Raw genomic sequence first — 14,952 nt, forward strand, 5'->3', positions numbered from 1 at the left:
CGGGGCGAGCTAACCAAGGGATCAGCAGCAGGACACTGGAGAGCTGGAGGAGACCGAGGTGGCAAGAGTTCTTTGCGGCCTGCGTGTTTCCAAGGGATCTATCTCTCCACTTGTTCATCTTTCCATCAGATTAGCTTCGCTGGGAGCAGCCGTCGAACGCAAGGCGACAGGCAAAGCACTTGCAGGAGTGTGGACATCCCCGCCACGGCCAACTCATCAGGCCAGGCCCGCCGGGGCGGTGCCTTAGCCAACGAGCGACTGGAGGCCCATGACGAGAGACTGACGCGCCTCCAACCCGCTGGCAACTCCTGGACCCTTTACTTTTTCTCTCTCCTACCTAACTGGAAGCGAGAGGCGACAGATGCCAAGTGGCGTGGATCCGGCGGCATTCCTTGGTGGTGGCCGATAGTTACCCGACCCGACAGGACAAGGCCACACGCGTTTGACACCCGTGCTTACCCTCCTCTATGGTGTGGTATTGTAGACGGTTTGAGGAGGCGCAGGCTGGCAGGGTGTGTGGCCGGGTTAGTAACCGAAGCCCAGCCAGCCAGCCAGTCGGCCACCAGTGCCTGTCTGCAATAATGCACGGAAAAGCCTGGCCCGAGCGTTCTCGCTTATACGTAAACAGACTAGCGTCTCATGCCTCAGGCATCCATAATCTTTCCTGTGCTGAGAATTACGGGGGGCCGCAGTTTCACAGACTGACCGCACCAACCATCAATGAATCTTGTTGTCCTCACCTCTCCATCTCAACCGACACCGCGCGCATCGAAAAATCGCCAAACCCCCTCCACAGGCATCGATACCCATCTCGAAAAGTGTCGAGCAACCTTTTCCACGCGATTTCCTCGCGCATCCCGCTCGAGGCAACGCCTTGACGCCGCGCCTTTTCCCTCCCCCCCCCACTCCCGTTTTTCGCCTCGCGTCCCATTCATCGTCCACGCATTTTTTCCCCCACGCCTCGCGGCACCGCATTCGCATCCCCCATTTCCCATCGACCTCTGCCGCCGAACTCCATCCTTCCATCTCGGTGAGCTTGATTCTACGCGACCGACGTGCCTCCGTTCCGACCACGCCATCGCGCTTGCCGCCTCCGGACCACATCGCCGCCTCAAAGCCGTCCGTCACGAGGACGACGCGCCGCATTTTTATCGTCCACTGTCACTATTAGCCTTCTAGTCTCTCTTTCCGCGCGACGGGCCCGGCGCGACCAACCTTGACCACGGCTCCACTTGTCAACACTTGACACGCCCTTCGCATGATAATGCGCGCGAGACCGTCGTTGCATCTCTAGAGATACACGTAGTCAATCGATTTGCAGTTAAACACTGCCCATCATGGCTTCCGTTCAGGCGGCCCCTGCCGTCCAGCTCCCTGGCGCCGGCATGGCAGCCACCACTCCTCAACAGGCTCAAGAGATCTTCAACGTAAGACCATTCTGCACACAGCTTTTCCCACCTCTTACGCATTCTCGTGATCCCTGCACATCCTTTTCGTCAATTTTTTATCGATGATGCTAATGCCTCCCAGAAATTTAAGCAGATGAGGGAGAGTGGCGTCCCTAACACCGATCCCGAATACATCAAGGCCGAGCAATTCGTTCTGTCCTTCCAACAACAGGCGCGTCTGCGACAGAAGCAACAGGCGTTCCTTCAACACCAGCAGCAACAGATGCAACAACAGCGACAGATGCAGCAGGGCGGACCCAACGGTGCTGTAAATGGCGCGCATCCCGTCCAGCAGCAGCAGCCCCAACAGCAGCAGCTGCTGCAGCCGCCGCCAACTCCGTCTACACAACCTCCCGCGTCTGGTGCGCTTGGCGGCTCTGCGCTTCCCTCAGCGAGCTCAAATATCACAGGCCCTACCGCCGGCTCACCGTCCACGACTGCCCCTTCCAGCGGGCCCGGCGCTGGTCAATTCAACCCTCAGCAACTGAGTTTGCTTCGCCAACAGATACATGCATTCAAGCTGTTGACCAAGAATGCCGGCGTTCCCTTGCAGATGCAGCAGGCCATCTTCGCTCAACGCGAGCGAAGGAAAGCCATGGCCGCCGAGGCAGCCGCTCTGGCAGCTTCATCAACACCGGCAGCTGCTTCTCAAGACTCTGCACAGCCCGGTCCGAATGGCGCCGAACCCAAGTCCGAGCCTCCCGAGGTTCAGGGACCAACTTTCAAGGCCGTCAAGTCTCCTTACAATGACCCCAACCTGATCCGCAAGTCAATTAGCCATTTCGACCACACCCAGCGTAAGAACCGGAAGCTCATTCCCGGACTTTTCCCAACGGGTGTGGACTTCGACCAGCTGCGGTACGAAAGGGAAGTGATTTTGTTCAGCCGGATGCGCGACCGTTACGCTGAGCTCAGAAACACCCCGGCAAACATCGCCCACTGGGACACCACCAAGGACGATGTCGAGCTAGATGACAGTGCCAAGGTCAAGGCCATTATTGAGATGAAGAGCCTGGGCTTGTACGCCAAGCAGAGGGCGTTACGCGACAAGATCGGACGCTCGATGATGTTTTACGACAACCTTGCCATGACCACCAACCGTTCCAGCTACCGCCGCACAAAGAAGATGACGGTCCGTGAGGCCCGGATTACTGAAAAGCTTGAGAAGCAACAACGCGACATCCGGGAGAACCGCGAGAAGAAGAGACACACCGACTTTCTCGCTGCCATTACTCAGCACAGGAACGAGATCCAGCAAACCGCCGCCAGCCAGCGCAACAAGTCGACCAAGCTTAACAAGCTTATGTTTTCTCAGCACTACAACATCGAGAAGGAAGAGCAGAAGAGAATCGAGCGTACCGCTAAGCAGCGTCTGCAGGCCCTCAAGGCCAACGACGAAGAAGCGTATCTCAAGCTGCTCGACGAAGCCAAGGATACCCGTATCACTCACCTTCTCAGGCAAACCGATGGATTCTTGCGCCAACTCGCCGCCTCCGTCAAGTCCCAGCAAAGGAAGGCCCTTGCAGAGCAAACCGGCGAGGAACAGATGCCAGAGGAAGAGGAAGAGGAAGAGAGCGAGCCGGAAGATGAGGGCGACACGAGTGGAAGGAAGATCGACTACTATGCTGTTGCCCACAAAATCAAGGAAGAGGTCACTGAGCAGGCCGACATACTCGTTGGTGGCAAGCTCAAGGAGTACCAGATCAAGGGTCTCCAGTGGATGATTTCACTGTACAACAACAACCTCAACGGTATCCTGGCAGACGAGATGGGTCTCGGCAAGACCATCCAGACCATCAGTTTGGTTACTTACCTCATCGAGCGCAAGAAGCAGGAAGGGCCGTACCTGGTCATTGTGCCTCTTAGTACTCTGACCAATTGGACACTCGAATTCGAGAAGTGGGCCCCGTCTGTTAGCAAGATCGTCTACAAGGGACCTCCTCTTGTCAGAAAACAACAGCAGGACCAAATTCGGCAAGGACGCTTCCAAGTGTTGCTCACCACGTACGAGTACATCATCAAGGACCGCCCAGTTCTTAGCAAGATCAAGTGGTTTCACATGATCATCGACGAAGGTCACCGCATGAAGAACCAGAACTCAAAGTTGACGTCTACCATCCAGCAATACTACCACACCCGATTCCGCCTCATTTTGACCGGTACCCCGCTGCAGAACAACCTGACTGAGCTTTGGGCCATGCTCAACTTCACACTTCCCACCATCTTCAAGTCTGCAAAGACTTTCGATGAATGGTTCAACACACCTTTTGCCAACACCGGCGGGCAAGACAAGATGGACCTCACGGAAGAAGAACAGATTCTCGTCATTCGTCGTCTGCACAAGGTTCTCCGTCCCTTCCTGCTCCGTCGTCTGAAGAAGGACGTCGAAAAGGACCTTCCGGACAAGACGGAAAAGGTCATCAAGTGCAAGTTCTCGGCCCTGCAAAGCAAGCTGTACAAGCAGATGGTCACGCACAACAAGATTGTCGTCAGCGACGGACAGGGCGGCAAGGCTGGTGCTCGTGGCCTGAGCAACATGATTATGCAGCTTCGCAAGCTTTGCAACCATCCCTTTGTTTTCGGCGAGGTCGAGAATACCATGAACCCCCTGAACATCAGCAATGACATGCTCTGGAGAACAGCTGGAAAGTTCGAGCTCCTGGACCGTGTTCTTCCCAAGTACAAGGCAACGGGCCATCGCGTTCTCATGTTCTTCCAGATGACGGCCATCATGGACATTATGGAAGACTACCTTCGATACCGCAACCTGAAGTATCTCCGCCTGGATGGTACGACCAAGTCAGACGAGCGTTCTGATCTGTTGCGCGAGTTCAATGCCCCTGACTCTGAGTACTTCATGTTCTTGCTTTCGACCCGTGCCGGTGGTCTTGGCCTCAATTTGCAAACCGCCGACACTGTTATTATCTACGATTCCGACTGGAACCCTCATCAAGATTTGCAAGCTCAAGATCGTGCCCATCGTATTGGACAAAAGAACGAGGTTCGCATTCTGCGTCTCATCAGCTCCAACTCGGTCGAAGAGAAGATTCTGGAAAGAGCCAGGTTCAAGCTTGATATGGACGGCAAGGTCATTCAAGCCGGTCGTTTTGATAACAAGTCCACGGAAACGGATCGTGACGCCATGCTGCGAACCCTTTTGGAAAGCGCCGACCTCGCAGAGACGGGCGAGCAGGATGAGATGGATGATGAGGAGTTGAATATGCTCCTCGCCCGTAGTGACGATGAGGTGGCCGTCTTCCAGAAGATCGACGAAGAGCGCAGGAGGGACCCGATCTATGGCGAAGCAGCTGGCGCCAAGGCCAAGCCTCGTCTTTTGGGAGAGGACGAACTTCCCGAGATCTATCTCGGAGACGGCAACCCGGTGGAAGTAGAGGTTGAAACGAGTCTCGGACGCGGGGCCCGTGAGCGAACCAAGGTCCGCTACGACGATGGCCTCACGGAGGAGCAATGGCTCATGGCTGTTGACGACGACGAGGACTCACCCGAGGCTGCTGCTGCACGCAAGCAAGCCCGCAAGGACAAGAGAGAGAACAACCGACTCAAGAGAACAGCCTTGTCGAATGCCGCAGAAGTGTCTCCTTCAGCAAGCCGCGCAAGTACCGAGGAGGTGGAAACCCCCAAGAAACGAGGTCGCAAGCCCGGCAGCAAGAACCAGGAGAAGCGCAAGGCAGACGATGGCGAGGATGAACCACCAGCCAAGAAGCGCCGCGGACCGCAAGGCAGACCTAAGGCGGTCTCCGTCTCTGCCGGATCTGGCGCGGCGGGAATCTCGGCACAGCAGCGCCAATCCCTCCAGGCGAGCGCGCGTGCTTTGTTTGACGGACTCATGAACCTCGAGGTCGACGATCCCGAGCCCCCAGAGGAGGAGGACGACGAGTCGGTGGCGGGCAAGCGGATCATCATTGGTCCCTTCCTCGCCCTACCCCCCAAGCGCGACTACGCCGACTACTATCTGATCATCCAGAACCCCATCTCGATGAAACAGATCGAGCAAAAGATCAAAAAGCAACAGTACTACAGCCTCGGCGACATGTGCAAGGATGTTGATCTCATGTTCAGCAACTGTCAAACGTACAACGAAGAGGCGTCGCTGCTGTATCAGGATTCCCTGACTCTTCAGGTTAGTCACGGCGCATTGGGAATATCGATGTTGATGAACGGTTCTAACTTTGACGCAGAAATTCTTCCACGAAGAGTTGCAGAAGGAGCTGGAGAAGCACCCGGAGCTGCAAGACCTCGAGGGCAATGGTGCCAAGGAGACTTCTGTGGCACCCAGCGCAAGTGCGAGCGTCGGCACACCGCAGCCCGTAACATCGGCCACGAGAATCAAGCTGATCTCTTCGGCTTCAAACGGGGCCAAAGAAGCGAATGGGGGAAGCAACGGCGCTCAGAGTGACCAGGAGTAAGCGGGCTCGGCTTGTTTGGTTTCGACGTTTCAGTGATCACATTTGACGTTTGATGACGTTTGAGTGGTTTTTCCATTTCTTCGGGGTTTGATGCCAGAAAACAACAAAACGGTAATGGCGTACAGTCAAGGGCTGGCCTTGGTGCAAAGCGCCGGACGGCTCAACGACCGTGAGAGCATCAAAGACTGCTGGACATTTACAGGCGTATGGGTTTTCGGTTTTTTTTTTTGGAACATGTAAAGGTTACGGCGGGAATGGCACTCGATACAAATACCATGGGCCAGAATTTGGGCCACAGAGGCAGAAGTAGTCAGTTGAATGGCGGGGGTGTTGGGTGATGGTGGTGGTAGTGTTGGATGGCGCGGCGGAGGAGGGATTCTGCCTCGATTCACGGAAGCAGATATTCGTCGCAAGTTTGTTAGACTAGCAAGCAAGTGTATTTTAATAGATGTGAGCATGACGGGAACAAGACATGTTTTTTCAACTGTACCAATCTACCAAAAGGAAATGTGCCAGATGGATTGGACGACGGCACGGACCGAGACGTTTCGTTTCGAAGGTTGACTGGTGAGGCAAGTCAGACTACGATGACAAGACCCCGTCCACGATTTCGCTGCCTTTGGGAATTGCGGTGAATGGGTGATTAATTAGATGATGGGAAATCCCGTAGGGAAGGGCCCTGCAATACGAGTGCCCAATGACCAACTAGTGCGGGACAGTACCACGGCTTCACACCAGATGTGTGTGTGTTCTGTTAAATTGGTTAATCGAGGGGGCTGGGGGTGCGACTGTGAGGTTGGCCGAACAGACAGGCCGAGGGTGGCGGTGCTGTCGACCCTCTCACCTCTTGTCTCTCATCTCCCTCTCGCGCTCTCATGCTTCGTCTCGGCCGCCCTCTCATATCACACATCTCATCAGTCTCGCTGGCCTAGGTGGCCTGCGCGTCGCCTATCAGAATCCCTCTTTCCCTCCCCCGTTTCATCAACAACTAATTTCATCATCACTCACCATTATCCGAATTGAACACTTGCTCCCTCTCTCTCTCTCTCTCTCTCTTTCTCTTTCTCTTTCTCCTTCTCTCATCACCCACCAGATGCCGATCCCACACATCACACCTGCACAGTGCCCTGGCGACGGTATTGGACTTTTGCTTTAACCCTGCGTTCATCGCCTCAGAGACATCCGTCGCACGGTCTTACCGAGCCACCCTCACTAGTGTCGCGGCGCAAGGGCGCCCAGAGAGAAGGGCAAGAACGAAAAAAAAAAAAAAAAAAAGCCCCGAGAGAGGCCCAACTATATACAATCGACCTGCTAAGCGCAGCGGCGTTCAAGCTTCCTCGCGCGAGCGCCGCCCAAAGCGCATCTGCATCTGCACCTGCAGTTCGCACCTGCAGGTAGCGTGCAACACAACTCATACGAATAACGCACCAGGGCTGTTGGAAACCAGCCAAGCTCATAAACGATGGACCATCCGAGTCCGTCCGCCCGCAGTGGCGCCGGAGGCGGCGGTGGTGGTACGGCAGCGATCAGACGAGAGGGACCAGCAGGGGGGCCGGACGCAGTATCCGACGAAAGCTCAGCGAGCTCCATGTCGGACGACGAGGACGACGCAGGCGCTGGATATAGACCCCAGACGCCCACGCCCCCGCCCCAGCGACGACAGCAGCAGCGACAACAACAACAGCAATCACCACCATACCATCCGCCACCGCCGAGGGGCAGCAGGGAAAAGGACATTCGTGTCGAACGACATCGCGAGCGCGATCGGGAAAGAGACCGCGACCGTGATCGGGAGCGTGATCGGGACCGGGAGAGGGACCGGGACAGGGATAGAGACCGCGATCGGAATCGGGAGCCGGAATTCAGGAGGGGAGAACCACAGTCGCCGCCGTTGGACAGGGACCGCGGTAGCCCACCGACCCCGAGGGATGTAAAGCGGCAGAGCTTCGCGGTGGACGACAGGCACTACAACAGCGGGCACGGAGGCGGCAGCAGCGCCCACCACAACGGCCACGTCCGACGACGACAGCAGAGTGTGCCGCCCAACAGCGCCCTCAACGGCGCCAAGCGGCAGAGCATCACGGAACGGCTCATGAGCACCTGGACGGCGCGCACGGCCAAGGAACCGGTGGGTTCCGCGCCGTCTGCGATGCCGCCCTCACGCCGCGCCTCATCGGCGTCGACGACGGCGAGCAAGTTCAACCCGGTGGGCCGCGTGCGCGAGTGGCTCGACACATGCAACGCTGAGCACGGCGACCACTGCTCCGCCCCGCCGGGGGACACGTGGCGGCCCATATGGCTCATCGACTCGGTGAACCGGTGCCTAGTGCGCGCGCGCGCGGCGGACCGGTACATCGCGCTGAGCTACGTCTACGAGCCGCCGCTGCCGAGCTCGAGGGGCCCCGTCGAGACGCTCAGGGGGAACCTGGAGATGCTGACGGCGAGCATGGACGACGCGGACGTGCCGCAGACGATAATGGACGCCATGTGGCTGGCGAGGAAGCTGGGGATCAAATACCTCTGGGTGGACCGTTTCTGCATCGTGCAGGACGACGACGTCGAGAGGGAGGAGCACGTCAAGAACATGGCGTACGTCTACGCCAACGCCTACCTGACCATCGTGGCCGCCATGGGGGACGCGGAGAAGGGGCTGACGGGGCTGCTGAGGAGGACGCCGCCGCCGCGCGGGGCCGCGTCGAGGAAGCACGACGACCTGGTGCTCTCGTCGCTGTGGGCGGGGCGGGCGTGGACGGTGCAGGAGGGCATGTACTCGCGGCGCAAGGTGTACGTCTTCGAGGAGACGGTGGCGTGGGAGTGCCACTGCGACGTCTGGCAGGGGTCGCCGGCGGGAGGGGGACGCTTCAGCAAGATCCTCAAGGGCGGGGGGCGCGGCGGGCCCTGCCAGCAGCGGACCTTCCCCGCGGCGACGGGGTACCTGCACCCCGTGTGGCCGGACATGGACGAGTACGCGCGCATCGCGATGGAGTTCAGCGCGCGGCGGGTAACGCTCATGTCGGACACGACGCGGGCGTTGCGGGGCATCACGACGGTGCTCTCGCGGTCGTTCGTGGGCGGCTTCATCTTCGGCATGCCGGTCAGCTTCCTCGACGTCGCGATGCTGTGGCAGCCGCGGGCCATGGTGAGGCGGCGGATGATGGTGCAGCCCATGACGGGGATGAACCCGCTGCCGTCGTGGAGCTGGCTCGGCTGGCACTACGACGGCGTGCCCGCGGACCTGACGCTCTGGCGCGCCGCGGCCGACTACGTGCAGGACGCGCCGCCGTCAGGGAAGAAGGGCGCCGAGAGGCGGTTCAGGAGCCCCTACGCCTTCCGGCTGCGGTCGCTGGTGAGCTACGAGCTGACCGACCGGGCGACGTACACGCCGCTGCCCAACGACGGGATGGCGTACCGCGACCGCAGGCACCGGAGGGCGGTGCCGCTGCCCGCGGGGTGGTCGAGGAGCAACGGCGGGTTCCGGTACGCCGGGGACCCGGAGGTCATGTTCCGGTACCCGGTGCCCGTGGCGGAGATGGCCGGGGCGGACGAGGGCGCGGTGGGGGGCTCCTCGCCCTTTGGGGACTTTGCGATGAGCGCGACGCTGCTGTCGTTCAACACGTCCATGGCATTCCTCGAAGTCGACTTCGCCACGGCGCGCAACGGGGCGCCGATCGACGCCAAGGCGGCCAACGCCGTCAACACGGGGAACAACACGGGCCCGGGGGCGGGGCTCGTGGCGCCGGGGCGGGGGTACGGGGTGCCGCTCGCGGTCGGCAACATCTGGTCGCGGACGGGCAAGTGGTGCGGCGTCGTGACGGCGCACGACAGCTGGCTGGGCCTGCAGGGCGCGAACCACACGGGGGAGGAGAAGCTCGAGTTCATCGCCATTTCGATGGCGAGCGAGCGGGGCGGCAGCCACGTGTTCGACCTGGACGCGTTCCGGGACAACATGGACGAGGACGAGATCGTCGACTTTGTCAACGTCCTGTGGGTGGAGCGCGTGGGCGGCGTGTGCTACCGGAGGGGCCTGGGGCACGTCGTGCAGAGGGTTTGGGATGCCGTGGCGAGGGACCGGGTCGACGTCCTTCTTGGATAGGAGAGAGATTGTATACCAGGGGGGTGTTACGATGTAAGGAGATATATAATACGATGGGGATGGGGTTGGGGTTGTGGTTGTTTTGGTGGTGGGCTGGGCGGAAGGCATGGATGTATTTTTTTGACGGGGAGGAATCTCGGAGTTGGGCTGGGCCGCCTACTGTGGGCGAGGCGATCGGTGTCTAGATCTTCTGTACGCGATATATGTTCCGTGGAGTGGGCAATTCTGTGTTTAGTATAGCTTCACAGCGAGTTGTATATTGGAAAGCCCGTCGATACGACGGGGCGTGTTTGAGCTGCCACGACCTAACACCTCCTCCCCCCCCCCCCCCCCCAGCTCTCCCTTGTTGCCCCTCCTGATATGTGGTTTCACCGCAGCTTGATGGGGACAATTTTAATGACCTACAGAGAGACTGCACCTCGGCGGGGGTTGGTTCCACCTACGGTTGGCATCGAGGGGGGAAGCCGCAAACCATCGTCCTCAGTTGCATCGCGGGGTGCATGCAGTCTATGCACGACAGTACTAGGTCAAAAGTCTGGCTACAGCAACAAGGATGGCCAACCAAAAGCTATAGTAGGTGTTCGAGACACGGGGCCTTTGGTGGTGCACCGTGAAGTGACCTCGAGCTATTAACAGGTCCCCTCTTGGACTCTGCGTTGGGTTATCCTTATTGCTGCAGACGGACTTTTGACATAGTACGGATACTGTATATGTCTATTGGAATCCGGTCCAATGAGGGTAAAGGACGGTCACGCTCTAGAATGCAAAGCGAGGAAAGAAACATACCTTATTACTCCATACACTCACTATCGTGCCCATTTCTCAAAAAAAAAAAAAAAAGCGATGTCACTTGGAAGAAGTAACTGTCAATCTCCAAGGCGCCTGCCTGCAAATCCCAACATAGGCTAGCTTACACAGAGACAAGACCACTTTCAAGCCTGTGGCATTCCTAGTCAGGTACAAAGGTTCTGGAAGACGTCCACTCATCGAGGGGACCCACCTTTTGCCGCCTGGCCGCCCTCTTCTGCACCAGACATAGGATGCTAACTGACGCTGCTTATTCAACGAACATGTCCGGGCGCATGGTGTAGTGGTATCACATTCGCTTTGCATCTACACGTCTCTGCGAAAGGCCCAGGGTTCGATCCCCTGTACGTCCATGATCAAAGCAACTGCCCCAGTAGTTGCGCACTGCTTTTTGCCATTCACTCCATTTTTGGGACTTGCCAATATCTCGCTCCTGACACTTATGCATATGCACATGCACATACGTACTACACATCCCTCTCTGAGTTGAGCACAACCAGACAACGAAAACTTTGTGAGATTTCCCTTGGGACTGAGCACGTCAACTCTGTTAAAACGGCATCGCTAGCCTTTACCGAATAACGAATGCCGTCACGTTGGGCAGACCAGGTGCCATCGACGCCGATGGCCTCGCGTGCAGGTGCTCTCTGCTCTAGTCGCCAAGTGTCTCTTTGGCTACGACGACGAGGATAATATCCTCGCTCAATGGCGAAGACCCTGGAGAAGATTGACAACCGACATAGAGCCAGGGCGGGGCCGAGCGCGTTCGAGGCCGCAGCAAGCCCGGAACCCGGCAGCCGACCGAACTTCCTGGATCAGCCCCCTCGTGATCGTGATCGAGGGTCCTTCCACAAGGCGGAATGACCCGTTTTGCTAATCAAGATCGTAGGCGGTCAGGTTGCGAGCGACAAGGCGACATCTTGACCCACTTGCAGAAGTTTCAACGCCTTTCCATGACAGGCTTTTGATGTTCGTCTGGTGATGATGCTCTTCACCCCCTCCCCCCATGCGATGCGGACTTGTGGTTTGGCCACTGATGGCACATTGGTATGGAGTGATGGTTAAGCGGGTCGGCAGAAGGATTGGCCCCAAGATTTGGACCGATATCCGTAACCAATACGGTCCCTCTTGGGGGTTGCAGCGATGATAGAATAACACAGTAGGAAAACACAGTCAAATGTATCATGCCAACTACTCACACCACGATTTCCGAAGAAAAGAAAACAATGACATCGGCGACACGGCGTATACAGTAAGGGTTGTGATGATGGAGTCGGGATCTCAACCATCTTTCCCGACGAAGATCCCGAAGAGATCGGATGCCTTCAGCGTCTCCGGGCCGAAGAGTCAGGAAGGGGAGTGGGGGAAAACACATGTGGACTCGGACTGCTATTAACGTCACGACTCCACACCTTCCACTTCTCCGACGTACATCAACGAACTTGCCGTGGGTCGAACCGGAACTATTTTTCTTCTTCTTCATAGCATCATACGAACGAACGAGAAGAAAAATAAGAAAAAGAAACCGCGACGAAAATGGATCGCCTCGCCGCTACGGAAGGCGTCGAGCCGCACGACAGCTACTCCCGGATGGAGCCGTTCTCCGCCAGCGAGACGGCGATCGAGCGGGACCTCCGGCTCCGGATACGGGACTTTTACCGAACCAGCGACCGGCGCGACCAGGACGAGCGCTGGCTCGATTTCTACACCCCCGGCGCGAGGGCCAAGGTCGGGGCTCAGGAGGGCGAGACGCGTGAAAGTACGTCTGCGGTGGCCATGTCGAGCACGGTTTTGGTGGGGGTTCTCTTTTTTCTTCTTTGCGGAGGGCTGACTGGGTGAGCAGACATCCGGCAACTACGCACGGCGATGTGGAGCACCGTGTCGGCCAGGAAGCACTGGCTCACAAGCGTGGTCGGCTCAGCTACCGAGAAGGGGGTGCACGTCATGTTGAGGGGGGGAGTAAGGCGCAAGGGGCTGGACGGGAGCGAGGACGTGTTCAGCTGGGCAGGTAGCGCAGAGTGGGTGAGGCAGGACGGGGAATGGCGGATGGATGCATATCGAGTCTGGCTCGACCCGTGGACTGAGATCGAGGGCGAGCTGCCTGCTGTGTCGCACTTCTGAGGAGGTGCAATATGCGACGGCGGACCCGGCCGAAGCAAATACTTCAGCGCAGAGATGCGCGCGCTGAATGAAGGGTGGGAATTGGTAAGACCGGCGACATCCAACCACCGGAATACGGCACTGCGTGCTTGACAGCTGGCGCAATGTATGTGCTTGTGTTGGGTGTGTTTGTATGTGTGTGCGCGTTTTGTAGCCAGTGTTTCACCGATGACTGTCTTTCTTTCTTTCTTTCTTTCTTTCTTTCTTTCTTTCTTTCTTTCTTTCTTTACCCCCCCCCCCCCCCCAACATACGACCCCCCCCCCCCCCATTTCTATCAATCTGGCAGATTCGGTTCGATCCCATCGATGATGGCAGCAGATTCGTCCATTAATGAGTCCGACCTCAGACCGCTCCATATAATGTACTGCGCTTCGTCGGCATTACGGCCACGGCCGACTCCGTGCCTTGCTTAGTCGCACACTGCTTTGTCATTGGATTCGTCGTCTCGCCTCGGCTGGCCTCGCTTCGCCTAATCGCATTGAGGGATGGGGGGTGCCTTGGGTAACTGGGCCGAGGATAGCCAGAAAAGAAAACTTAGGCTGTTCCCCAACAAAAAATGACTTCATGACCTGCATCTTGGTTCTTTGAAACGGCGAGGGTTGAGGTATGCAGCAGCTCACCCAAGCAAAGCAACCCGAGAGGCTTACGGGCATGAGAGGAAAGTGGAGGGAACCCGGGAGATCCCTACCAGTACGTGCCTACGTCACCGAGTGGTGAGTGGTGTGTTGTTCCCGTGGGCCCGATGAGCGATGTGAGCGGTCTGTTCACCTGACATGACGGCCTCCTCCGCCCCCCTTTCGTCCTCCACCGAGGGGTCAGGTGTCTTTGTCATATGGACGGTCTGGTCCAGGGCAGCCGGGAATGCGGTAGTTTACGAGATAGGACAGAGTGGACCGATGACCGATGACGGGGGAGGGGGAAATGGACATCCACGGTATGCTGGAATGGGAAATCAGAGTTGGAGGCAATCTGCCAGCGGATGGCCGGTAAATGACGACGACACCGTTTCGTTAGTTCAGCAAACAGCCCATGATTCCTTCACCAGCAAAGGATGCTTCGCCCAGTAAGCATCGTAGTGGTTGGGGTCCGCGCCCGCCAGTCATCAGGCCAAAGCGGGATGATGACATCGGTCACCCCCGGATCATCATTTCTGTGCGCCGTCCGCTGTCCTCATGCTCGCGGGCGCAGGCACACGCAAGGCAGACATACCACAGGCGCCAGCAGCTGGTCCCGGCTACAGGGGGGGGGGGTTGGCTTTTGGATCTGATGGAAATTGATAAGATTGGAGTGGGGGGGGGGGAGGGTTGGTGGCTGGTGACATCTAGTTTGACACTGGCTGGCTTGGCTGGACCTCGCGCCGTTGCCGCCTGCATCTCCGGCCTCGGCAAGAGACTCTATCCGTTCTGTACACGCATGCAGAGCTGAGGCTAGGTGTATGTGCGTGTATGTGCGTGTTTGTGTTTGTGTTGGTGTGTGTGTGTGAGTGTGGTAGAGAGACAAGCCTGGAGACTCGGTACGGGCAGAATGAAATGGAAGAAACGGTGTGGTGCAATACTGAGTTGAAAGAGGGGGTCTTGGATAAGTTTGAATTCGTATTGGAATCCGAGTTCCGCCGACATGCCGAATGTATGTGACTTGGACGTTCTCATCCAGCGCTGATAGCGAGCAAAGATAAGGTTGCGGCGTGTCTAGAAACACAGTGAGAGAACAGGACACAGTAGAAGACCAGGAGGTGCCGAGGAATGCCTGCGTTGAAGGGACAATGGCCATGGGAAACTGGGCTGGGCTGGGCTGGACTTGATTCGACTCCGGTTTGGTCCAAGAAGCAGGACAGCATGAGAGAACGGACTAGGGTGTGCAGAGAGAGAGTATCAAGAACGTGAGCCCCGCGCCCCGCTGGAGTCTTCACCCGCCGTGTGCCGCGCCAAAAAGGTACCAAGTCCATTCGGGGGGGGGGCCCAAGTACCCTTCGTCAGCAGGTGCCGTCACGTCCAAGTTGTGCATCAACCAAACGTC

The 14,952-nt window shown here is 57.8% G+C and overlaps 4 protein-coding genes and 1 non-coding gene across 5 annotated transcripts; all 5 read left to right on the top strand.

Annotated features, from left to right (window-relative positions):
- Window positions 1-1,337: 1,337 nt before the first annotated feature.
- GLRG_02352 (SNF2 family domain-containing protein) lies at window positions 1,338-5,875 on the top strand (the record flags this gene model as incomplete). Its single annotated transcript, XM_008093010.1, has 3 exons — window positions 1,338-1,427; window positions 1,531-5,589; window positions 5,648-5,875. The coding sequence occupies 3 exons, from the start codon at window positions 1,338-1,340 to the stop codon at window positions 5,873-5,875; spliced, it is 4,377 nt and encodes a 1,458-aa protein (XP_008091201.1).
- A 1,462-nt stretch (window positions 5,876-7,337) lies between these two features.
- On the top strand, window positions 7,338-9,968 carry GLRG_02353 (heterokaryon incompatibility protein; the record flags this gene model as incomplete). Its single annotated transcript, XM_008093011.1, has 1 exon — window positions 7,338-9,968. One exon carries the CDS (start codon window positions 7,338-7,340, stop codon window positions 9,966-9,968), a length of 2,631 nt encoding a protein of 876 aa, XP_008091202.1.
- Window positions 9,969-11,044: 1,076 nt separating this feature from the next.
- On the top strand, window positions 11,045-11,128 carry GLRG_13073. The gene has a single exon. It is a non-coding gene; the product is annotated as a tRNA-Ala (tRNA).
- A 352-nt stretch (window positions 11,129-11,480) lies between these two features.
- On the top strand, window positions 11,481-11,699 carry GLRG_02354 (uncharacterized protein; the record flags this gene model as incomplete). The annotated part of the gene is made up of 2 exons (XM_008093012.1): window positions 11,481-11,607; window positions 11,665-11,699. The coding sequence occupies 2 exons, from the start codon at window positions 11,481-11,483 to the stop codon at window positions 11,697-11,699; spliced, it is 162 nt and encodes a 53-aa protein (XP_008091203.1).
- Window positions 11,700-12,311: 612 nt separating this feature from the next.
- Window positions 12,312-12,896, top strand: GLRG_02355 (uncharacterized protein; the record flags this gene model as incomplete). Its single annotated transcript, XM_008093013.1, has 2 exons — window positions 12,312-12,534; window positions 12,619-12,896. 2 exons carry the CDS (start codon window positions 12,312-12,314, stop codon window positions 12,894-12,896), a joined length of 501 nt encoding a protein of 166 aa, XP_008091204.1.
- Between the last annotated feature and the right edge of the window lie 2,056 nt (window positions 12,897-14,952).

Source organism: Colletotrichum graminicola (assembly GCF_000149035.1).
Source record: "Colletotrichum graminicola M1.001 genomic scaffold supercont1.6, whole genome shotgun sequence".
In the NCBI taxonomy this organism is placed as follows: domain Eukaryota; kingdom Fungi; phylum Ascomycota; class Sordariomycetes; order Glomerellales; family Glomerellaceae; genus Colletotrichum; species Colletotrichum graminicola.